This window comes from Equus asinus, chromosome 2 (assembly GCF_041296235.1).
Source record: "Equus asinus isolate D_3611 breed Donkey chromosome 2, EquAss-T2T_v2, whole genome shotgun sequence".
Taxonomy (NCBI): Eukaryota; Metazoa; Chordata; class Mammalia; order Perissodactyla; family Equidae; genus Equus; species Equus asinus.
In genome coordinates, this window is record NC_091791.1 from 152,394,107 (window position 1) to 152,419,131 (window position 25,025).

General features: G+C 40.7%; 2 protein-coding genes across 2 annotated transcripts in view; one reads left to right on the forward strand and one right to left on the reverse strand.

The window, feature by feature from the left end:
- PDIA3 (protein disulfide isomerase family A member 3) overlaps nt 1-3,485 on the reverse strand; it is a 20,928-nt gene extending 17,443 nt beyond the window's left edge. Inside the window, exon 1 of the mRNA XM_014847105.3 lies at nt 2,969-3,485. Coding sequence (XP_014702591.2) covers nt 2,969-3,135 — 167 coding nt within the window. The 5' untranslated portion in view covers nt 3,136-3,485. The remainder of the gene's footprint in view (nt 1-2,968) is intronic.
- Nucleotides 3,402-15,821, forward strand: CATSPER2 (cation channel sperm associated 2). Its single transcript, XM_014847103.3, has 13 exons — nt 3,402-3,586; nt 4,078-4,224; nt 4,731-4,904; nt 5,092-5,160; nt 8,814-8,986; nt 9,532-9,687; nt 9,964-10,088; nt 11,346-11,524; nt 11,735-11,834; nt 12,156-12,212; nt 13,792-14,000; nt 14,355-14,522; nt 15,685-15,821. The coding sequence occupies exons 2-13, from the start codon at nt 4,080-4,082 to the stop codon at nt 15,714-15,716; spliced, it is 1,587 nt and encodes a 528-aa protein (XP_014702589.2). The 5' UTR covers nt 3,402-3,586; nt 4,078-4,079; the 3' UTR covers nt 15,717-15,821.
- Nucleotides 15,822-25,025: the final 9,204 nt, after the last annotated feature.

Here is a 25,025-nt window from a genome sequence, read left to right on the forward strand (position 1 = left end):
GGCCAGACCAGTGGGTCTCAACCCAAATGCATATAAAAAATATCCATGGAGGACTTTAAAAAAAAAAAGAAGAAGAATTGCATGCCTGGTCCCTACCCTGGGACTTACTGAATGACTCCTCTGGGAATCCAGGAGGGAACAGGGCAGGAGGCAGGGTGGATGGGGGGCGGGGGCCGGGATGAAGGGGGAGTGTAGGGGATGTAAGTCGCAAGTCTGGGAGAGAAAACCATTGCCCTAAGCACTGGCAATATCCATAAGGTCATCAAAGGCCCAAAGGGAGGACCTGTTTAAGGAGTTCCAATGAAGCTGGATGAGACTGCCCTCTTCAAATTCACCAGGAATGGAACTCAGGTCAAGTTTGAAGGTGGACATCAAGATTAATCACTACTTCTTTCACCCACTCCTAGACAAAATTAAAACACAAATAATCCCATCCACCTTCCAGGGATGGTATCTGGCAGTTAACAATGAATCCTAACATACTCACTCAACAATCATTACTTCATCCCTGTGATATGTCAAATGCTATTTTAGCCTCTGACAGAAAAACTGGTATAGTCCTTTCCCTATAGTAATACTAGTCTGCCAGGTATGACCGACAGCATTATGAAATCCCAATAGAGATGAGAGAGCAACCAGTTAGTTCTCCAGGGAAGGAAGAAGTAACTTTTGAGCCAAACCTTGTTGAAAAGACGGGGGGGAGGGGTTTCCAAGTAAAGGAATCAATACGTATAAAAAGAAATGTTAAATATTCCATTTTATACTATCCATACAGTTTTTTCTATACTCTAGAAACATTGGATATCAAATATTATTATTTAATATTACTGTCCCAGAGGATAGGGCACAAATCTAGAACTTAAGTAGATGTTGAGGACTTAAAACTTACTTAGCACTGATCAATAAATTTTCAGAAATTATCAATAAGTTTTCAGAAGTTATCAGAAACATTAAAATAGTGCTACTTATTTCCCCAGAGAAATTCAGATACTCTCACTCTCACACATTACATAAATTAAAACTCCATAATGAAAATACTAGGCTACAAAGTCAACTGCAAAGAAATCTTTCACTTTCACTTGTAAAATGAAAGTGGAAAAGACAGCCTAAAACAAATGAGAAAAAGAACTTGCCCACAATAGGTCCATTTTACTCTTAATAAGGATTCTTTAACTATGCCTATCTAACTTGTGAGATAGCACTCCTGATCTGTATAAAAGAATACAGCAGTCAGAAAACATTTCCAGCTGAAGTATTCATAAATAAAAGTAGCTGAATGTGAACAAATAAGGACACCATCACCAGGAGACTTCCTTAATTCCGAATCACTCATTCAGAAAACTGATCCTTCTTGCTGGCATTGTGGAGGATGACCTTACCTTCCAGACCAATTAAAAGCAGACACGACAGCAGAGACCCACCCAATTTGGGGGATGGTTCAGTGCATGATGGGCTATATAGCTTTTAGGGAAGCACATACAACAAATTAAGGTAGGAAAGAACACCTTCAATTTAAAAATAATAAAATCTGCTTTAAACTAATAGTCTAATAGCCCACAATTCTCCAGCAATTCACTTCACGTTGACCTCTGTAGTCACAGACGCACCACCTAGTTTTGATTCAATTCCACACAGCCATTCTAACTACATTGATATCCCTTCAAAAGTAACAGCATGGTTATATGATTGTGAAGATCTGTTTCTAAGACAGAATGTGAGTTCTAGAGATGTATAAAGACCACCTGTGATGTGTAATCAGTAATAGAATTAGCCACAGGAATGCCCTGGGCGCAAAATCTGGCACAAGCTGAAAACAAAACTTGTTGCCTCTAGCACATCCTTCCGGTTCAGGAGTTCTTCACTATAGGACTGCTAGTGTAACCCTCAACATGTCAGCTGAGCCCCTGCAGAGTGAATAGGAGAATTAGAAGCAAGTAAAAATTATACACTAACTTTGTTTTACTGATACTTTTGAATACAAATAGTTTCTAACTAAGGATCATTGTGGCAGGAGAAAAATTAAGTACTGTAATTAGCATGGGTATAGTGAGCTATCCCACGCGTTAAGATAATGTTTACTGTGGTAGAGATTTGGGGGTTTAAAATAACAACACTCAGGTTTACTGAGCCAGAAGTCCTATTCGCTCTATAGGCCCCCACCCCCAGCTTTTCATTTCAAGTTAGTTCTATCCTAAGGAATTTACACCCTTGTTCAGTTAAATTAACCTGAGTACTTCTCCAACACTGGTTACTTTCTCATTGGAGTCTTTCTTGGCATTTTTTCAGAAATCCTAATTAAAACTGACAATTTAGACAGATTCTGACGGAATTACTCCTCTTCACCTACTCTTTCTGATGGGATTCTGCTGGGCTGAGAAGTGATCAGCTTAACGGAGAAAGCGTGCACCCTGCGATGGACAAAATAATTGCCTGCCTCAAGAAAGCACTTATGCCCATTCTGCAGCCACTGAATGACCTTGGCTAGGAACCAATGGCTGTGGGGCGTGGGGCAAGAAGAAAGGAAGTACCCTGGGGACCCAGGGCCTCTGCATTTGGTGAAACGTTCGCTTCCAATATAAAGCCTTGGGATGCCTCCTCGCCTAGAGAATAGAGAACATTAACACTGACTCACCCAGAATCTGTGAAGATACCTAATCGAAGGGGGGTAGAGAGGTGGTTAAGCCCTCTGCGAAAAGGAAGTGCCGCAAGAGCACCAAGGTAAGGATGTGGCCCTGCGTGAGACGGGCCTTCGGGATTTCCTTCCCGAGTCTCGCTCCTGGGCGATCAGCACCGACTTCCCCGCTCTCGGCGCGGTGGCCTGGCTCCCCCGGGATGGGAATCTGCCGGCCGCAGCCGGGCCCGCAGGAATGGTGGAAGGCACCCGCGCTGCGTAGGCCCAACAGTTCCCGCGCCTTCGCCCCCTGCCCAGCCTGGCCCTTCCTCCCCCGCCCGGGCTTAGTGGTCTCACCAGGGGGCGAAGAACTCGACGAGCATGAGGCCCGCAGAGCCCGTGTCAGAGATGCGACTCTCGAAGTTGTCGTCCGTGAGTTCCAGCACGTCGGAGGCAGCGGCGAGGCGGGCGGCGGCGAGGAGCAGCGCCACGCCCGGGAGCAGCGCTAGGCGGCGGAGGTGCATGGCGGCGAGGTGAGGCGGGGGCGGCCAGGAGGGTCGGGGCTCGGCGGGGACTGCGGAAGCCGGGCCGGCGACCACGCACGCTCTGCCTGCGCGTCTGGCCCAGGCGGACCTGCACCCGGAGGTCCCAACCCCCAGCCCGGCTCGGGCCGCAGTGTGGCAGCCGCCGATTGGCTGCGCGGCGCCTGCGTCGGGCGGGCGGGACCAGCTGGTAACCGCCGAGTGGCCGGAGTGCGAGGCGGGGCCGAGGCGCCGAGCGGGGCCGGGAGGGGACCTGGGCCGCCGTGAGCGGAACCTGGGGGGCGGCGGGGCGGAGCTGGAAATGGGCCGCAGCGCGGCCGGGAGCCGACCCTGAGCTCGCCCTGCGAGAGGAGAGCCGGAAACAGGGGGCGCCAGAGCCGGGGGCGGAGGAGTGAAGTCAGGGCTGAGTGGGCGGAAGCGAGCCTGGGCTGAGGTGAGGCAGGGGCGGGAATTGAGAGAAGGAGCTGGAACCCGAGGGGGTGTTGAGGTCGACGCTCGGGAAGGGACACATTTTTTTTTCAAACTGTCAGACTGTTGCGTTTTGTCCAATTCCTCTTATCTTGTTTTTTCTTTCGGGAGCAGCCCTGAGCCCTCCCAGTACCACTTCACTGCGTTGCCTGATTCGCTCAGGTCCAGATGGTGCCCGAATTCCTCTTTGTCCAGCCCCAGGGCTCCTGCCCTTGTGGCTACTGCTTTTAAATAGAAATGCTGTCACGCAAGTGAAGGTGCCTGGCCACTTAGTCCACTGTGCAGTATCCCTCTTACGACTCGTATCTCCTTTTGTTTAAAAAAACTTTGAGTCTTAGTACAATGTGTTTGTCTTCTTAAGGGCAAAAAGGGTAGGAGGAGGGAAAGAAAACCTCTAATCCTTGGGCAATTCCAAGAAAGAAATGACACTTGATTCTTCCATTTTTTTTTTAACAGACATGGCCACTTATCACCAAGCGGGACACATGCAGCTGCCCCGAGCTGATGCTATTCGTTCACGTCTCATTGATACTTTCTCTCTCATCGAGCATCTGCAAGGCTTGAGCCAGGCTGTGCCACGGCACACTATCCGAGAAATACTTGGTCGGCAGCCTGTTTCTTCACTAAGATAAATTTAAGACTCCTATCCACACCCTCCAAAGAGTGGGAAGCAGACAGTTTTAAGGATGGAAAATCCAGGGGAGATTGGTTTGGTTGCTAATTTGGAGGTTACACCAAACTTGGTAAATCGGAGGCTTTGTTAATAAAACACTTTGAATCCAGGAGATAGAACCCGTTTGACTCACTTTTAGGCCTGGGATAACTACTAGCCCTGGCTGACTTGGAAGTTTCTACCAAAGACACTAAAACTTGAGGGTTGAACCTGTTGCCTTTATTCTTGGGCATGGACAGTGTTGGTCATAAGCAATACACTGGCTCTTACTCCAAACTATTATTAATTGCTGTGAGAAGGAACAGCAGGCAAGTCCCTGCACCAAGGGGTCCATTATGTAACCAATAGCCCTGTCCCCAATCCTACCTGCTCTTCATCTCCCCCAAAGACTTCTCTTTATATTTATCCACTGTCCCTTTTTTTGGTTTTGGTGTAGATCCTTCTCGTCAGAAGAAACTTATGTTGGGAGATCAACACCAGCTTGTGCGCTTCTCCATAAAGCCTCGTCATGTAGAACGGATTACACACAGCCAGAGGCTGATGAGCAGCCTTTGCGTGCGCTACAGTGAGAGGCCACCTCTTTCTTTGTGGGCTGGATGGGTCATTGAGCGTATCCTTTCATGCCACTCATTTGTGGCTTTACTGTCTCTCTTGCATCATCATCTGCCTAGTGACTTTTTTTCCCTTTCCAAACTCCATTTTCTTCTCATTCTCACTGGTTCTGTTCTTGCCCTTATTATTTCACCTACATAAATCAGAAAGAACTCCACTCTGTATGTTTCCTTAAGAGAAAATAGGTCCTCTCTTCACAAACTTCATCATCTTCCTTATCTTTTTGAATACGATTGTCCTGATGGTTGAAATAGGTGAGAACTGACATTGAATGAAAGAGGAGGCGGATGGGACTCATTTTTCCTTTAAATTGATCATTTTACGTTTTTGAACGTTATTTGAATTATAATAGGGACAATTATATTGTCTCCTGGAGTAGGATTTTTGCAACTGCTAAGACCTAGAAATATTTGGAGGGTTCTGGAGAGGGTAGTAGATATAAGGTGGTCTAGACACTTAGAGGTAGGGTGTAATAGTCTCACAGGGAACTGGAGATGGGAAGACCAGTTATAATTTCTTGTGTCAGTTTAGTCTAATATTTGTTTGAATTAACCTTTCTTATTCAAGATATTGGTGCCTATCAGTGAGTGATCCAACATTTGCATTTTTACAAGAATGTTTAGAAAGGGTATTTAGGAATAAGAAAGCTCACAAAGTATGTAAAGTTAGGTACAACTAAGATATTAGATCAGCCAGAAAATGACTTAAAGGGTAAATGATTCTTGGGGATCAGCTCTGTGGCCGAGTGGTTAAGTTCTCGCCCTCCGATTCGGTGGCCCAGGGTTTCCCCGGTTCGGATCCTGGGCGGGGACATGGCACCGCTTGTCAGGCCATGATGAGGCAGCGTCCCACATGCCGCAACTAGAAGGACCCACAACTAAAATATACAAGTACGTACTGGGGGAATTTGGGGGGAAAAAAGCAAAAAAAAAAAAAAAGAAGATTGGCAACAGTTGTTAGCGCAGGTGCCAATCTTTAAAAAACAAAACAAAACAAAAAACCAAAAGAACACCTGGAGAATCAGTGAGCTCACTTGATTATCATCTCAAACAAACTGCTCAGAAATGATGAAAGGGTAGTAGAGGTACTCACTCCCTTATTTCATCCTCACTGTTTTAGGGAATTTTCTCACTTTAAAATAGTCTTTTAATGTAATCAGGTCAAAGATATTTAAATAAACAGTAATTCATGTAATTGACCCACTACAGTATACTATATTCTTTGAAGTGTTTTATTTCCTCCCCGTAGAGGTGAGGATTTTGAACTCAGGCACCCCGTTTCCTATTTCTTGTATAATAACCAGCACATATTTGCCTTATGAGGTTAGGGATATAGTCTTAAGCTTTGGAATAAAGTAAATAGCAGTAAATATACAGGATTTCCTGGCTGTAATGGACAAATCAAAATAGAATAGCATTAACCATTCTGTTTGGTAAAACAGTCAAGTATGAAACATGATCACTGTCAGAGGACAGGTAGATTGCCCAAGTAGGAATTATGTGGCAAGTTCATGGAAGTTGTATCTTATTAAGTACGTTCTCCAGGTAGAAAGGCAGGAGGGATTTTGCAAAGCGAAATAATTTGTGACTAACAGATTTCTTTGAACAGAATAATTCATATGCTAAGCATTAAGACTTTATTTAGGCTTTTAAAACAATTTTTCCAGATCACAAAGAATGTTGTTATAGATAGGGAAAAAAATAGTAATTAACAAACTTCTCTAGATCAAAGCTCCCCAGTCTTTTTTATTGTGATTTTGTTTCCCAGTAATACATATATATTCTTGAAAACCTCCTTAGGAGTTTTAATCATTTCATTATTATTATGTGATATAAAGAAGCAAGTTAAAGTAAAAATAATATTTGAGACTAGCATATTATTAAATATTGTATTTTGGGGGTATGGCTGTTAGCTCAGGGCCAGTCATTCTCAGCAAAAAGAGGAGGATTGGCAGTAGTTAGCTCAGGGCTAATCTTCCTCCAAAGAAAAAAAAATTGTATTGTAATGTTTATTATTATATAATTTTAATAATCATACTATGTGAGCAAATTTTCACTTTTGCCATTTATAAGTGGTTCATGCTGTTTTTAAAGAAAATATATGATTTGTCTACAAATGAATTTTTAAATGACATTATATATTAAGTTTGGTTTTGGGGTCAAATATATTTATGTATTATATGTTTTTTTAATTTAATTTTTTTGTTCCTTTTAAAAAATTCAGATATAATTGACATATAACATTATATTAGTTTCCAGTTTACAACATTATGTATTATATGTTAAATACATGTTATATATTATATGTTAAAGTGTAGTTGGAAATTTAATTATGTGTTGGGGCATAAAAAATAGAAAAATCTATTATCACAATGATGTTGGTAATTCTACTTTGCACTTTAAACATCAATTGGCTTATTTTTATAATTTTCATGTTTTGTTTCTAAATGACAAGAGAGAGAAAAGAAAGAAAATTTGGCTTATTTGTAAGCCTTTCTCTGAAAATAACACATTGCAAGTGCGAATAGTCCTTATTTCCAACAAAAGCTGAGTATAACATTATCTATTATATTTTTGAGGTTCTAGAGCTATCTTGATATGCTATATCAAACTTTTGATCAGATGCATGCACTTTATAGAATCTGATGAAGATCATCTTGAGATAAACTTGCAGAATTCTTCTTATGCTCTTCATGAAGTTGTATTTCAACATCAGTGTTCCTTACTTCATTAGGAATATAATAAGCCAAAATATTACTAAAAACAATAACAATTTAAAACTGTGTAAGTGTTGGGCCGGCCTGGTGGCGGAGCGGTTAAGTGCATACGTTCAGCTTCGGGGGCCCTGGGGTTCGCCAGTTCAGATCCGGGGGCCGCACATGGCACTGCTTGGCACGCCATGCTGTGGTAGGCGTCCCACATATAAAGTAAAGGAAGATGGGCATGGATGTCAGCTCAGGGCCAGGCTTCCTCAGCAAAAAGAGGAGGACTGGCAGTAGTTAGCTCAGGGCTAATCTTCCTCAAAAAAAAAAACGAAAACAAAAACAAAACACAACTGTGTAAGTGTCAAAACCTAAATAGCAGTTTGTATTTTTCAGGGTGATTGAGTATGCTCTTGTGATCTTATTAACTGCCAAACATATCAGTCATAGTACATTTGGAGACTCTTGGATTGTTCTATTTCAAAGAGAAACATATTAAATTATTATTTAGTTTTTAAGCCTATCTTGATCTCAATATTTTTTTCTACAGCATAGTATATATCTATTAAATGTGTAAAAGAAATGAAGAGGGTTGAAAGATGAAGGCAATAAATTAAGAAATAGCAATTAGCAAATAATAGGATTCTAGAGGGTAGTATAGGATTCAATTTGCTTTGCAGAACAAAATCAGTTTTAGGCAGAGAAGAAAGGGAAAGTTTTAAAAACTAACAAATAAACAACCAAATAATTTCTTGGTTGGTAACTCAATATGCCCCATGGATCTGGCTTCTTGTTTCTACATTTCTTATAAAGCACTTTAGATACTATGGCCCTACATTTTCATTCTATTCTCAAGGCCCGTTGCTTCGTTGTGAAGTTTGGGTCATGGGTAACAGTACAGCAGACAGGGTTGGTGGTAGTTAAGAAAGCAATCCCTTGGTGGCTATGTGACTCCAGAGTGGGAAGGTGGTGACTTGCAGCTGTTAGACATACCAATACCAACAGGAGATGAGTCACAGCTATTTTTCACGTTTGATTCTGTCCTCCTCTGTATTTCACAGGCTGAAGCAACAACAGTGATAAGAAGAGAAACTCGAAAAATGGAATAACAGTGGGCACAACTGTGGTTTATAAGTTTCTGATCATTCTCTATCATTCGTCTTCCCACTTCCTAACCTTTATTCAGCCTTTGTTTTACTCTCACAGAATTGCTTGAATCCTCAAATACCAAACTGTGGCCGCTGAAGCTGACTCTGGAGGTGGCAGCTTGGTTCATCTTGCTTGTTTTCATCTTGGAGATCCTTCTGATGTGGCTATCCAGCTTTTTCCTCTTCTGGAAGAATGCCTGGAATGTCTTTGACTTTGTTGTCACCATATTGGTAAGGATAGATAGCCTGAGGATTAGTTTAGTGGGCTGAAGAATGTGCCTACGTGAATCAAAATGACAAGAAAAGTTAAGATAATTATATCACAGGAAGAACCAAAAATAAAAATGTACCTAACTTCCTTATTTTGATTTTTTTCATAAAGCTAAAAGTCAGTCATTGCAGGAGTTATTGGTATTAGGAGCAAGGCAGAATCTAAGCACAACGTTAACCCCAACAATAACATCTATCAGTTACTAAGCATTACTAAGTGCCAGGTACTGTTCTAAGTGTTTTACATGTATTTTCTTATTTGAGGTATACAATAACCCAATGAGATAAGCAAGGTATTCCCCCCCCCCTTTTTTTTATGTCTGAGCAAGTTGAAATAGAGAGTTTAACTAATTTAGCGTAGAAAGGTAGAATAGGAAACAATCCCCAGAGAATGCTATTCCAGGGATAATGCCCAAGGAACTCTGAAGAAGATGAGATCAAGAAAGAACAACTGTGTGTGGGTGCTTAGGGGTATATTTTACTCATAATCTGTGTGTTTCCCACAGTCCCTGCTTCCTGAGGTTGTGGTGCTGGTAGGGGTTACAGGCCAGTCTGTATGGCTCCAGTTGCTGAGGATCTGCCGCGTGCTAAGGTCTCTCAAACTCTTTGCACGATTCCGTCAAATTCGAGTCATTATTTTGGCCCTGGTCAGGGCCCTCAAGGTGATTTGACTGTTGTAGCTAAACCAGGTGGGCAAGGTGGATAAACATGGGGATTTAACACAAAACAAGTTTAGGTGGGTCAAAGAAGGGAATGAAAGACTGTGAAATGTTATTGGGTGAGAAAGGGCTGGGGACAAGCAGCTGTAGCCTGGAGATGCCTGGGCTCAGGAGTGGAAGTGAGGGTTTGGGGGGGAATTGCCAGGGTGGGCTTGACTGGGCTGTAGGTGGAAATCTGCCTAGTCTGGCCCAGCTCTGACTCAAGGTCATGGCCTCTAGAGCATGACCTTCCTCTTGATGTTGCTGCTCATCTTCTTCTACATTTTTGCTGTGACTGGTGTCTACTTCTTCGAGCATTATACCCGTTCAACTCGCCAGGACCTGGAGTACCGCATGTTCTTCTCGTAGGCAGGACTGGGGGAAGCCTGGGTGGGGGGAGAGTACTGGGGCAAAAGACTGGGGAGCTGGTCTAATGTATAGTAATGCAAAAAGTGTAGTCTATTGTGAGATACAGGAATGGAACACAGTAAGGAGAGAGAAGGAGACAGCAAAGGGGTAGTGAGAGGTATTACATCTAATTTTGAGGATAGGGCAGCTAGTTCCAAGTTTGCTCTGGCTTTCGCAAATTCAAGCACACCTTCATCAGCCATCTTTAAATAACAGTATATGCCAGTGGTTAAGCCCTCATTTCTGTGCCTTAGTTACCTCTTTTGAAAAATGAGAATAATAGTAGTACAACCTCATTAGAATATAGAGATGAATGAGGTAATGCATTTAAGCACTTAGCACAGTACTTAACACGTTGTAAGTGATCGATAACTGTTACTATGACTCTCAGACATGGTCACTGGTTTTACTCCCATCTCTCAGTGTGGGGATTACACATGCATACACCTGTACTCATGCAAAAGTAAAATCCTGTTAAGCTCTTTCTAGAGAACTGATTACTAATAGAAAGTGATTTTGGATTTAGAGGAGATAATGTTATTTGTGAGTTGGAATCCAATCTTGTCAGCACCTGTCAGGTCTCTCTTAGACTAACAGGTAGTTTTATGAGAATATTGAGTTAGGAAAGTCCCAGAATTCATCCTATTCAGGTCCTAATGTTTTCAATAAATTGTGTATGGAGGGCTAAGAATGAAAGAAGGAAAATTTAGATACCTTCCTGAGAACTTTTGTGATATATTCATTATCATTCATTGTTTGGGATCACATGTTTATGTCACACATCCATCCATTTACTTGACTATCAGTTCATACCAGCAAACTAAATAGGAATGATGTTTTCTAAATTTTTGAGTGATCTTCTGTTAGGTGAAGTCCATAGAACAGTGGAGAATGAACTTATAAAAAATGATACATAGTTGTTGATTGATTCAATTTTTAAAAATTCAGTTGGTACCTATTTATTGAGTACCTACTATGCCCCAGGTACCAATGAAATAGTGAGAGATATTCATGATAAAGGAAAACCTAATAAAACAACCTCAAACTGAAGAATGATTAGCTGAAAAGTTGGCTATGGTTATGGTAGAAAAGGAACCAAAGTCAGAGGAAACTACAAAGAAATGCTCTTATGTTGCTTTAAGAGTAAGAATGATACTGTTTCTGAGAGGTTTAGATCTCTCTTCTATCTATACACACACCTCCTTTTCCTTTAGAGACCTGCTGAATTCCCTAGTGACAGTATTCATTCTCTTCACCATGGATCATTGGTATGCACTGCTTCAGGATACCTGGAAGGTGCCTGAAGTCAGCCGTACCTTCAGCAGCATCTATGTCATTCTTTGGTTGTTACTTGGTTCCATTATCTTTCGAAATATCATAGTGGCCATGATGGGTAAGCATAGAAGAGGTGAAACCTTGTGGGAGGGGTGTTTGGAAAGAAATTAGAATGAAAGCTAGAATTGGTGGATTATGGACAGAGAGAACCTGATGTAGTAGGGAGGATTGGGGCCCGGGATGGATATTTCACTTGGTATCTCCCCCAAGCCCTCTCCCCAGGTCTAGTCACCATCATCTCCCAACTCCTAATGGCCCTTTGGGGCAGTTACTAACTTTCAGAATATCAGGAATGAGCTGAATGAGGAGATGACGCATCTGGAGGTTCAGCACAAAGCCGACATATTCAAGCGGCAGATTATCCAGAGGTCTGCTTCCCCATTTTCAAACCCAACTTTAGTTCTCAAGGGTTTCCTGACCTCATTCCCTGTTTCTACTCCTTTGCCTTGACCCCATTTCTCCCTTTGTGACAGAAGATTTGCCCAGGGTTAGAATTCCCCAGCTCTAGAATATTGCCTGATCCTTTACCACACTGTCTGGGCTTCCCTGCTCTTTTTCACCCCTTTACTATGGTTTGTTTTCCTCATTCAGTTTTCTTCACTTTCCGATCTAAATTCTTTTCTTTTTTCCTTACTACACTTCTGCTTCAGTATAACTCTCTTCACTCTTTTGTGTTTTTTGCTTTGCAGGAGACAAAACCTGTACCCTGAGACACTGAGGTCAAGCCTTAGCAAAATTGATGCCAGGTTAGGCATGTATATGTAAACTGGAATGGACAAACATGAAGGAGGAGAGGGTAGAAAATTAAAGATGAAGATTGGCTTTGAGAGAGAATTCCTTCATTCAATAATTATTTATTATAGTGGGTTGAATGGTGGCCCCCCAAAAGATAAGTCCGTACCTAACCCCCTGGAACCTGTGAACATGACCTTATTTGGAAAAAGGGTCTTTGAAGATGCAATTAAGTTAAGGATCTTGAGATATAATCATCCTGGATTATCCAGGTGGGCCTTACATCCAGTGCCAAGGGCCCTTGTAAGAGACAGAAGAGGAGAAGACATAGACGTAGAGAATAGGACAAAGAGATGTGAAGATGGAGATAGAGATTGGAGTGATGCAACCACAAGCCAAAGGAAGCCAGTGAATGCCAGGCAACTGCCAGAAGCTAGAAGAAACAAGGAACTTTCTTCCTTAGAGCTTCTAGAGGGAGTATGGCCTAGCCAACACCTTGATTTCAGACTTCTGGCTTCCAGAATTGTGACAGAATAAATTTCTGTTGGTTTAAGCTACAAAGCTTGTGGTAACTTGTTACAGCAGCCACAAGAAACGAATACAAGCACCTTCTATGAAACAGATGCTATTCTGGACCATGAGTGTTCAGCAGTGGACAAGAGAGCAGGAGGAGAAATAAGAAACTCATTCATCTATTCAGCAAATAATTATTGAATACTTATTAGGTGCTTGGGATAGATCAGTGAACAAAACAGACAATAATAATGCCTGCTGTCATGGAGCTTACATTCTCGTAGGGGGAAAGAGACAATAAACAATGAACATATTAAATAAAGTAAATTAATGTATTAAAATATGACAAGCATGAAAAAATAAAAAGTGAAACAGGTTAAGGGGGATTGGAGTATAGGGTAGGGTTGCAGATGGGTTGTAATTTTAAACAAGTTAGTCAGGGTGGTCTAATTGAAAAGGTAACCTTTGACCAAAGACTTGGAGGAGGTGAGGGGATTACTATGTGGATATCTATGGGAAGAGTGTTATAGGTAGAGGGAACAGCTAGTACAAAGGTCCTAAGCCAGAAAGATGCCTGATGTGTTTGAGAAATAATAAGGAAGCCATTGTGACTGGAGCAGAGGGAAGAGTGTTAGGAGATCAGAGGTTAGAGAGATAATGGGGATCCAATCCTGTAGGGCCATGAGGGTCGTTGTAGGGACTTAGGCTTTGACTCTGAGTGAAATGGGGAGCAAAGCAAAGTAGTGACGTGAAATGGCTTACATTTAAGAAGGATTACTCTGGTTGCTGTGTTGACGAGAGACTGTAGAAGAACAAGGGAGGGAGCAGAGAGACGAGTTAGGAGGCTATACTGCTGTCCAGGCAAGAAGTGATGATAGCTCAGACCAGAGTGGCACTAACAGGGATAAATTACATGGAATAATTGAGGTTGGAAGTACTTAAGCTCAGATTTTGGAAGTAGTTTGGCCCTCATTGCCTTAAGTCCCAGACTAAGGGGATGGCCAGGGCCAGAATAATGAAAGAACTAGCCATATCTTGTAAATGTATTTGGAGCAATAAAATTTCTCCTTTCACTTACAGAGATGCCAGTCAACAAGAGGAATCTTTGGTCTTATCAGAAGCTTCTCAAGAAAAGTCTAAATACGCTGCCACTGAAGAGGGTTCAAAAACAAAAGAGTCCTTGTCAAAAATGAAAAAGTCCTCATCTTCTTCTTCCTCTTCCTCTTCCTCTTCCTCAACTTCATCTTCCTGCTCCGCCTCTTCTGACTCCAGAGATTTTGACTCTCTTGGTAAGTGAGGGTTTCTTCCATCTGAATTCAGATTACTCTTCTCTAGGAGACATCCCAATTTTAATAGGGGCTCTCCAACTATATCTACTTCCCAAGCTTTTCCACCAGTCTGATTTTCTGGTCTCAATTACTTTCTTTGTGCTTCTTCATTTCCCCTGTACTTCTGCTTAATTTTGGGTAAGTGTGGCTGTGGCTGTCTTTGCTTATTGTAGAAAGTGGTCTCTTGGTGATGCACCCTTTCCTCTCCCTGCTTCCTCTTTCATTCTTGCTTTCCCTCCATACCATAGGATTTATCAGCTCTTACCCAACTTCCATGAATCTAGATATGTTTTTAAGAAGCATTCCTCCCTCCAGGTCATTTGGACTGGGAGACTCATGTGCACCAGAATCTGCCTGGGCTAATGGATATGGATCAGGATGAACGTGTTGTTTGGCCTAGAGATTCACTCTTCCGATATTTTGAGTTGCTAGAAAAGCTTCAGTATAACCTGGAGGAGCGTAAGCGGTTGCAAGAGTTTGCAGGTATGGATTTAGGGCAATTGTGGGGACCAGGAGTTAAGTAAATTGGAGTAGCATATATAACTGGGGAGAAGGATGTGGATGTCCCCTATTTTGGCATCTCAGCCTCTGAACTTCCACCTCACACCTGAAAAAGGCAAATCCTTGGTTTGGCATGTCACATTCTGGGCATACGTCCTGATTTATTCTAACCTAAAGAGAACCTGACAACTCGGCTTCTCCAGTAAAAGACACCTAAATCCTGTGAGGTCTAAGAGCTTGTCTCCCTAGAGGAGAGTGTTCAATTCCAGTTGTTGGGAATTAGGACAAGGTGGGCTCTTGATCAATTTGGGCAGCCCACCCCATTTTGTACATGTTTCTTCTCTTGGAAGGTCACATTTCAGCTGAGCAGTAGGGCCACAGACTCAAGTTGGATAGCTGTGGGGATTAAGACAGTGAGCAGAAAGCCCACAAGTGCCTACTGCCTCCAACTCCCAAAAGGGAGTTTATGAATTATAGACTTCTCTTCCTTTCAGTCCCTTCTAGTGTAAGCCTAGGCAGAGAGAAGTATGTGATTTAAATAAGAGAATTTGATTTAAGTGGAGAACTACCTGCTCAAAATTATTTTCGCTAAATTTCTCACTTGCAATTTCACCACCTGGAGATTAATTTGGATTAATAAATTTTCTTTTAAAAATACAAAAGCTAGAGAGTTAGGTGCCATTTTTTACAATTTAATACTAATTAGCATTATCTTCCTCATACCTAGTTGAAATCAACTCAATGTGAAAAAAGCAATTAGGCAAGAGGTATGTGTGTGTTGTGGGCAAAGTAGGGCAATAAGAGGAATTTATAACAATGGAACATGGAATTTAGAGCAGGATGTCAAAGACGGACTTTGCTTACTTCAAAATGTTGCCTAAGGTCAATCCTGCTCTTTCCAGTTGTCTTCGCCCTGCCTTCCCACTTGCTCTCTCAGAAGAACAAAGCGAGAGGGGGAAGGTTGCGAGGTGGCTTCTTCAATCCTGATTAATTCATCTATGGCAAAGAGTACAGACTCATATGGCTTAATTTAAAGTAAAGATTTGTGTGGGCACCTAGAACCCAGAAAAGCAGGATCTTCACCAAACATTTGTGTGTTCTGCGTATTCTTAGCTCTCCAGCCTCACAGTCTGTTTCTTTACAGTGCAGGCACTGATGAACTTTGAAGACAAGTAAAACCGACAATGGATGACTTCGATATCTTTGGCAAAAGATAATGAAAGGAATAGGTGGAAATGGAGAATTCAAAGTATAAATGTCTAATAAATACTGCTGATAATTGCTCAGTGGTCTGTCTCTAAGACATAGGGGATACTGAAAGGTGTCAAGTCAGAGGAAAATTTAGTTCACGTGCCAGTGGGGCCTGTGTTCCTTGGCTTTCTACCCTTTCCACAGCTCCTGAGTCTGACTCTTTCCTTGACTTTGTCACTATAGCGCCCACTTTTCCTGCAACCTCTACTTCCTGTTAAAGTCCTAATTTCACCCTTTCTCTCCCGGTGGATACAGGCCTCTGGGTGGGGGGTGGGGGGGGGAGTGTCAGTAAGGAGATCCCAGGAGCTGTTAGTGTAATTATCTAAGAACTGTTGTTTCCATTGCCTACTCTATGAATGTTGCTTATCCTGTGCGCCATTAACTTTAATCAGACATTACTTTTGCCTGTTTCTGGGCCAAAAGAGAGTCCTTTTATTCCATTTACTTGCCATTGCTCAGGGCGGTGATTCCACTCTGTAGAAGTGTTCAAATCAGTAAGTGTCCCACAGATGTTTAGTGTTAGGAGGGACCTCAGAGTTAATCTATCTCTCATCAAAACAGGAGTACCTTTTAGAACATAAAGGGGGATTATCCAGCTGATGCTTAATATTTCTGGTTACTAGGCATTTATTATCTAGAAGGAATCCCACTCCATTGTTGGGTGACTCAAGTCTTTAGAAGTGTTTGTTATTCAAAATTCTCTCACTTATTGAGTGCTTAACATAAAAACCACTGAATTGTGTACTTTAGAATGGCGAATTTTATGTTGAGTTATAGCTCAATTTTAAAATGAGGTAAGATCTAGAACCAAGAACGAATGTTATGTTTCAAGAAACAGCATTTTAGTCATTCCTCATAAAATGAGGAACAGAATAAAAATGTTTTAAAAATAAATGTCAATATATAGTATTGTATTAAAAATCCTATCACAAGAAATATGCCATAAATATTTGGAAAGAAATAAAAAATAATATTTTTAGGCACAATTATATACCTAGACACCCCAAAGGAATCAACTAGAATTAGAGATAACAAAGGATTTCCATTAAGTACAAATAAAAGAAAAAGGGGCTGGAGACAGATACCTGGGAAACTGGAACATTTAAGGGCTAGGAGGAGGAAGAGGAGGCAGCAAAGACACCTGAGAGGGAAGAGCTGAAGAGACAGGAGGATAATCACTCCAGGGTAATGTCCCTAGAGCCAACATGGAATTTCAAGAAAGGAATGGTCCAGTTAAGATCTGGATTGGAGCATCCATTGAACCTGGCAATCAGAATACAGTAAACATAATAAAACTGAGAAAGGAAGCATTATTTAATAAATCTTACATATGCTTTCTACAACATAGATGTTCTTTGAGTAGCTTTGCTTAAAGTGTGGTCTGAGCACCAGCAGAATTGGCTTCACCTGGCAACTTGTTAGAAGTGCAGAATCCCATCCTCAGGGCCTATTGAATCAGGCGTTATATATGCACCTTGAGTTGAATTCAAGTGTTACGTATTGAATCAGATGTTACATATGTTAAAGTTTCAAACTGCTTTATAGGTGTTCGATGATTGATCCCTTCCGGGATTTCTATAGCTGACCTTCACAAATGAATGGTCTATGCACACTACCTGTTCTTTAACTCCTTCCTTAATAAAAATGATCTGGTTTCAGTGCTACTGGAATGGAAGTTTATTCAATAAATATTTGTTGAGTTCCTATGTTCTAGGCGCTCTTCTAGGCTTTTGGATACATCAATGAACGAACAAGACAGTAATCCCTGCCATCCTAACTCGTTCCTCATAAGATCACCAGATAATAAACAACTTCCATTAAGTCAGTGATTTTACTTCCTCCTATTTTTTCCCCTAAATTGTCCTTCCAGTAGCCCAGAGCTATGTGGTAATAGCTGCTCAAAAACAAAATGAACAAACAGAACCTTTTCTGACTAAATACAAATATTCTAAAGTCTAAGGCTCAAACCCCATTGGCAATATCTCCATTACTCCTCCAACTTCCTTTTTATCCTTGCCGTGACTGAGTATCCTTGCTAAAGGTTTCAGCACCATTCTTAAGTCAAGGAAGAGCCAGGTAACTCTGAGAGTTCCTCAAGAGCATTTTGAAAATGAAGTTAGGATTTAGATATTGTCGTGCTATAACTAAATTTAAATTTTTTCACATACCTTTTGTATTAAGCTTTTATTTTGGGATGTAATTTTCCTCTTTGTTCTCCAATTATTACTTACATCTTCAAAGACTATACTGGAACTTAAACCAATGTGTTCCCACTTGGAAGCAAAAAAATTAATATTTGTTTTATTATAGCATAGAATATATAAAAATAATGCAAGAAGGAAAAAGAAATTTTGTAAGAGTACAGTTTCTACCTACTGTATTACCATAATAATACAGTTACCATAATAACTTAGCCTTTTATTTTTTGATGTTCAACATGGATTACTGGTTATGAATCTATATTAATTTTGCTTTATTATAATTTGTCCATATGTTGTCACTGTTATTAAATTTAATATAAAAGTTAAATTTTTAAAAAATTTTATTTACTTCTTTTACTCCCTAAGGTCTAAAACCTCAGAGAATCCCTGGATCTCGTTCTCTTCATTTCTTGAGACCCTGCACTTGTCTGGCAGACCCCTAAGGTCCAAAAAGGGACTCACTTCTTCTTTTAACAAAAGTTTTAACATCCTCTATATGCCAGCCATGATGTTCAGTTTTGAGGACAGAAAAACTATTCAGTGTGTGAATGTAAGTCTTTTTTAATGCCACTTTTGGAGAGAGTTCTGCTTTTCACCATGACAAGCAGAAATCCTTGCAATATTTACATTTGTATTTTTCCTATTCAGGTGATGTAGGATGAGATGAATATTTTTAACTTTTTATTTTGAAATAATTTGAGGGGCCGGCCTAGTGGCGCAGCGGTTAAGTTCACATGTTCTGCTTCTTAGTGGCCCGGGGTTTGCCGGTTTGGATCCTGGGTGCGAACAGGGCACCGCTTGGCATGCCATGCTGTGGTAGGCGTCCCACACATAAAGTAGAGGAAGATGGGCACGGATGTTAGCTCAGGGCCAGGCTTCCTCAGCAAAAAGAGGAGGACTGGCAGTAGTTAGCTCAGGGCTAATCTTCCTCAAAAAAAAAAAAATGAGAGAAAAAAATAATTTGAGACTCACACAGGAGTTGCAAAGATAGTTCCTATGTACCTGTTATCCAGCTTTCTCTAATATGACATCTTATATAACCATGATATAATAATCAAAACCAATAAATTAACATGGATAAAATACTATTAATTAAAGTACAGAATTTTATTAGGATTTCACCAGTTTTTCTAGTAATATCCTTTTTCTAGGATCCAGTCCAGGATACGACATGGCATTTAGTTGTTATGTCTCCTGAGTCTCCTCTGATTGTAACAGTCTTTCCTTATCTTTCATGACCTTGACATGTTTGAAGAGTTCTGGTCAGGTATTTTGTAGACTGTCCCTCAATTTGGGTTCATCTGGTGTTTTCTTATGATTATATTGAGCTTATGAATTTTTAAAAGAATACCACTGAGGTGAAGTGCCCTTCCCAGCACATCATATCAGGAGGTATTTGATGGTGATATAATAAGTGGTGATGTTAGCCTTGATCTCTTAGTTAAGGTGTCAACCAGGTCTCTCTACTGTGAAATTAGCTGTTTTTTCCTTTATAATTAATAAATACTTGGGAGGAGATACTGCATGGCAAGCTTATCACCGTGGTAGAGTTCTTAGCCCCTATAATATTGGCCAGGAATGTGTGGGGTAGAATGAATTTATTTATTTAACAAATCCTTTGTTTAATACTATGTGCCAGTAACTGTGTTGGGCACTTGGGGTACAACAGGGTGTAGTCTCTGCTTGAGAGCTTATGGTCTATTCTAATGTAAGATGATACTTATGTTTCTGTATTGAAGACTAGGTGGATTCCTCTGAGTAGTGTGTGACCCCACAAAAGCCTTTGCAGGACCAAATAATACTTATCTGACTGACTTATCTCCCTATTTTTCATCTTTTCTTCAGTGAGGACAAACCGGACCTCCTCCCCTCAACCTCTGTGTCTATCCCTCAAAACCACTAACTAGAGGTCTTCACTGCCTCATTTTCTCCTCCCAAATCTCACACAAATTTCTCTTGTTGGCCAACTGTAACATGAAACCACACAGAGAAAGGAATTCTGGGTAATTAATTCCCGTTTAGCTAAACTGATGAAGTTCAAACCCACCACGGGTCATTCTGACCATTGACTAACACCACCACTCTCTTCAGGTGTTCCTTTGCATTGCATCCCCTCCACTTTTGTTGCTAGCAATCTTTTTCTCAAGCTTTAAATGTGTGGTCCTAACCATTTTTGCTTTGTACTCTATGAACTCTGTCTAACTAATTTCATCCACTTTTATGGTTGTAACTAGTATCTGTATGCCAATGATTTCCAATTCCATTTTCAGCCCAGAGCTCTCAGAAACTCCAGGGGAAAATATTCAGTTGTCTGTCCTCAGGCACTTCATTTGTAATATATCCAAAACTGAACTCATTACCGTTCCTTCAGACCTGCTCTTCCTCTTCTAATCCCAATGAGGACTGCCAAGCAATGTCCCCAGGTTGGGGAGGTCCCCATTCATCTCCTCCCTACTTAACTCCACTAGTTCCATGTTTTTTCTGAAGCTCTTTTACTGAAGACACCATTGCTTGTACCAATTTTTGTATGGATTAAGAATCTTAGTTGCAAAAAAAAAGAATTTATCTTGAGCTAGTTTAGTCATAGTAGTAGTTACATTTAGTGGATCTAAACCAGTGCCTGGCACATCATAGTCACTTTATAATACAAGGGAATAAACATAATTGGATGAATGGGTAATATTATCTCCATTTTACAGATGAGTAAATTGCAGAAATTTTCCCTGTTAATAGAACTAAGAAATGAAAGAATGGGGACCTAGACTTCGGAGGCCTAATATCAAAATGTAAACATAATTTAAAAATATCTTAACCAGGAGAGTCAAAGGCTCTACTGCAAGAACAAATTAACCCTGAAACCTCAGTGGTTTAACACAAGAAAAGTTTATTTCTCACTCAGGAAGATTCCAATACTGGTCGGGCAACTCTTCAAGGCAACTACTGTTGATTCTTATTATTCTTGGTAGTTATATTCTGTAAAATTGCTACAAACACTGAATTAGCAAATACTGAACTATTCGTCCTAGGGGGAATACAGGGTTAAGTTCCTGCAAGCTTCTGTCACCTTTTCATCAACCGATAGATACATAACCTTGTTTTTCTTGTTTTGTTTTTTTTTGTGTGAGGAAGGTTGGCCCTGAGCTAACATCTGTTGCCAGAATTCCTTTATTTGCTTGAGGAAGATTGTCGCTGAACTAACATCTGTGCCAATCTTCCTCCATTTTATGTGGGATGCCCCAGTGTGGCTTGACAAGTGGTGCTAGGTTCACACCAGGATCTGAATCTGCGAACCCTGGGCTGCCAAAGCAGAGCGTGCAAACTTGACCACTATGCCACAGTGCCGGCCCCCATCACCTTGTTCTATATATTGTGTTTTATGTAAGGTGATTCCGTTTAAAGACACCTTATTTAATACATGTTGATTCATTAGCATTGAGCTCTCTGAAAACAGCACTGTAACCCATACCTGAATGAAGTTTATCCAACGCATATATTTTCTTTGTAAGGCACATACAGCCTTCCTATACTTAGAATGCTAGAAAGCACTTCAGCACTAAGCTTGGGGGCCATTTTTTTTTATTGCAGTAACACTGGATTATAATGTCGACGAAAATAATCCATAACCAATCTGTAAATGAAAATTTGGATGAGTTTATTCTGAGCTAAAATGTGAGGACCATGGCCCGGGGTCTTTCTTCCCAAAGGAAGAAAGGGCACCAAAGAAGTGGAGGGTACAGACTGGTTATATACCCCCAAAGAGGATGTTTCACATATGACTGAAATGTCCCTTTTACAACAGTCATGAGACTGCTCTGTCGGCACAGCAATTGATGGACACAGCAGGGTGGCAGGTCTGCTGTCTCAAGCTGGGTGGTCACAGGCGAGCTGGGTGGTCAAAGGTGAGCACAGCAATCAGTTCCTAGCCTAAGGAAAGATGCTTATCCTTAAGGAAATGCCAATGTCGGGGGAAGTTGCACATTTATCTTAAGGCTGTTTTTTCTTGCCATAGTAAATGTTTAAAGCAGATATACAATGCATGCTCAATGGCCACACTCAGGCCCTTTTGGAAAAAACAAAGTCAGGCCGAATTAGGTTTACACCAAATGGCTTCCTCATATACTCCAATATATCCTATTGCTTGCCATTTCTGTTTGTCAATAGCATTATATAACTTTCAGGTGTACATCATAATATATTTGGAATTTTGTGTAGATTACATCATCTTCACCACCCAAAGACTAATTACAATCCATTACCACACACATGCGCCTAATCACCCCTTTTGCCCTCCTCCCTCCCCCATTTCCCTCTGGTAACCACTAATCCAATCTCTGTTGCTACATGTTTGTTTTTATCTTCTACTTATGAGTGAGATCATGTGGTATTTGACTTTCTTCTTCTGACTTATTTCACGTAGCATAATACCCTCAAGTTCCATCCATGTTGTCACAAATGGCCAGATTTCATCATTTCTTATGTCTGAGTAGTATTCCATTGTGTATATATACCACATCTTCTTTATCCATTCGTCCCTTGATGGGCACCTAGGTTGCTTCGAAATCTTGGCTATGGTGAATAATGCAGAGATGAACATAGGGCTGCAAGTACCTTTATGCATTTGTGTTTTCAAGTTCTTTGTATAAATACCCAGCAGTGGAATAGCTGGATCATATGGTAGATCTACTCTTAATTTTCTGAGGAAACTCCATACTGTTTTCCATAGTGGCTGCACCAGTTTGCACTCCCACCAGCAGTGCATGAGGATTCCCGTCTTTCTACACACTCTCCAACACTTATTGCTTCCTGTCTTGTTAATTATAGCCATTCTGACAGGAGTGAGGTGATATCTCATTGTAGTTTTTTTTAAAAATTTTTATTGAGTTAGTGATAGGTTACAATCTTGTGGAATTTCAGTTGTACATTATTGTTTGTCAATTGTGTGTAAGTGCACCCCTTCACTCTTTGTGCCCACCCCCCACCTCACCTTTCCCCCGGTAGCCACTAATCTGTTCTCTTTGTCTGCATTTTTAAATTCCTCGTGTGAGTGGAGTCATACAGAGATTGTGCTTCTCTATCTGGCTTATTTCACTTAACATAATTCCCTCAAGGCCCATCCATGTTGTTGCAAATGGGACGATTTTGTTCTTTTTTACGGCTGAGTAGTGTTCCATTGTGTATATATATACCACATCTTCTTTATCCAATCATCAGTTCTTGGGCACTTAGGTTGCTTCCACATCTTGGCTATTGTAAATAATGCTGCAATGAACATTGGGGTGCATGGGACTTTTGGAATTGCTGATTTCAAGCTCTTTGGATAAATACCCAGTAGTGGGATAGCTGGATCGTATGGTAGTTCTATTTTTAATTTTTTGAGGAATCTCCATACTGTTTTCCATAGTGGCTGCACCAGTTTGCATTCCCACCAACAGTGTATGAGGGTTCCTTTTTCTCCACAACCTCTCCAACATTTGTTACTATTTGTTATGGTTATTTTTGTCATTCTAATGGGTGTAAGGTGATATCTTAGTGTAGTTTTGATTTGCATTTCCCTGATGATCAGTGATGATGAACATCTCTTCATGTGCCTATTGGCCATCTGTATATCTTCTTTGAAGAAATGTCTGTTCATGTCTCCTGCTCATTTTTTGATCAGGTTGTTTGATTTTTTTGTTGTTGAGTTGTGTGAGTTCTTTATATATTATGGATATTAAGCCTTTGTTGGGTGTATGACCCTGATGAAGTCCCACTTGTTTATTCTTTCTATTGTTTCCCTTGTCTGAGAAGATATGGTGTCCGAAAATGTGCTTTTAATACTGATGTCAAAGAGTGTACTGCCTATATTTTCTTCTAGAAGCCTTATGGTTTCAGGTCTCACCTTTAGGTCTTTGATCCATTTTGAGTTTATTTTGGTGAATGGTGAAAAAGAATGGTCAATTTTCATTCTTTTACATGTGGCTTTCCAGTTTTCCCAGCACCATTTGTTGAAAAGACTTTCTTTTCTCCATTGTGTGCCCTCAGCTCCTTTGTTGAAGATTAGCTGTTCATAGATGTGTGATTTTATTTCTGGGCTTTCAATTCTGTTCCATTGATCTGTTCACCTGTTTTTGCACCAGTACCATGATGTTTTGATTACTGTAGTTTTGCAGTATGTTTTGAAGTCAGGAATTGTGATGCCTCCAGCTGTGTTCTTTTTTCTCAGGATTGCTTTAGCCATTTGGGGTCTTTTGTTGCCCCATATGAATTTTAGGATTCTTTGTTCTATTTCTGTAAAGAATGTCATTGGGATTCTGATTGGGATGGCAGTGAATCTGTAGATTGCTTCAGGTAGAATGGACATTTTAATTATGCTTGTTCTTCCAAACCATGTGCATGGAATGTCTTTCCATCTCTTGATGTCATCATCCATTTCTTTCAGAAAAGCCTTGTAATTTTCATTGCGTAGGTCTTTCAGTTCCTTAGTTAAATTCACCCCAAGGTATTTTATTCTTTTTGTTGCGATTGTGAATGGTATTGTGTTCTTGAGTTCTTTCTCTGTCAGTTTGTTATTAGAATATAGAAATGCTACTGATTTATGCAAATTGATTTTATACCCTGCAACTTTGCTGTAGTTGTTGATTACTTCTAAAAGTTTTCAATGGATTCTTTGGGGTTTTCTATATATAAGATCATGTTGTCTGCAAACAGTGAGAGTTTCACTTCTTCCCTCCCTATTTGGATTCCTTTTATTCCTTTTTCTTGCCTGATTGCTCTGGCCAGGATCTCCAGTACTATGTTAAATAAGAGTGGTGATAGAGGGCATCCTTGTCTCATTCCTGTTTTCAGGGTGATGGTGCTCAGTTTTTGCCCATTGAGTATGATGTTGGCTGTGGGTTTGTCATATATGGCCTTTATTATATTGAGGTAGTTCCCTTCTATGCCCATTTTGTTCAGAGTTTTTATCATAAATGGCTGTTGGATCTTGTCCAATGCTTTCTCTGTATCTATTGAGATGATCATGTGGTTTTTATTCCTCAATTTGTTGATGTGGTGT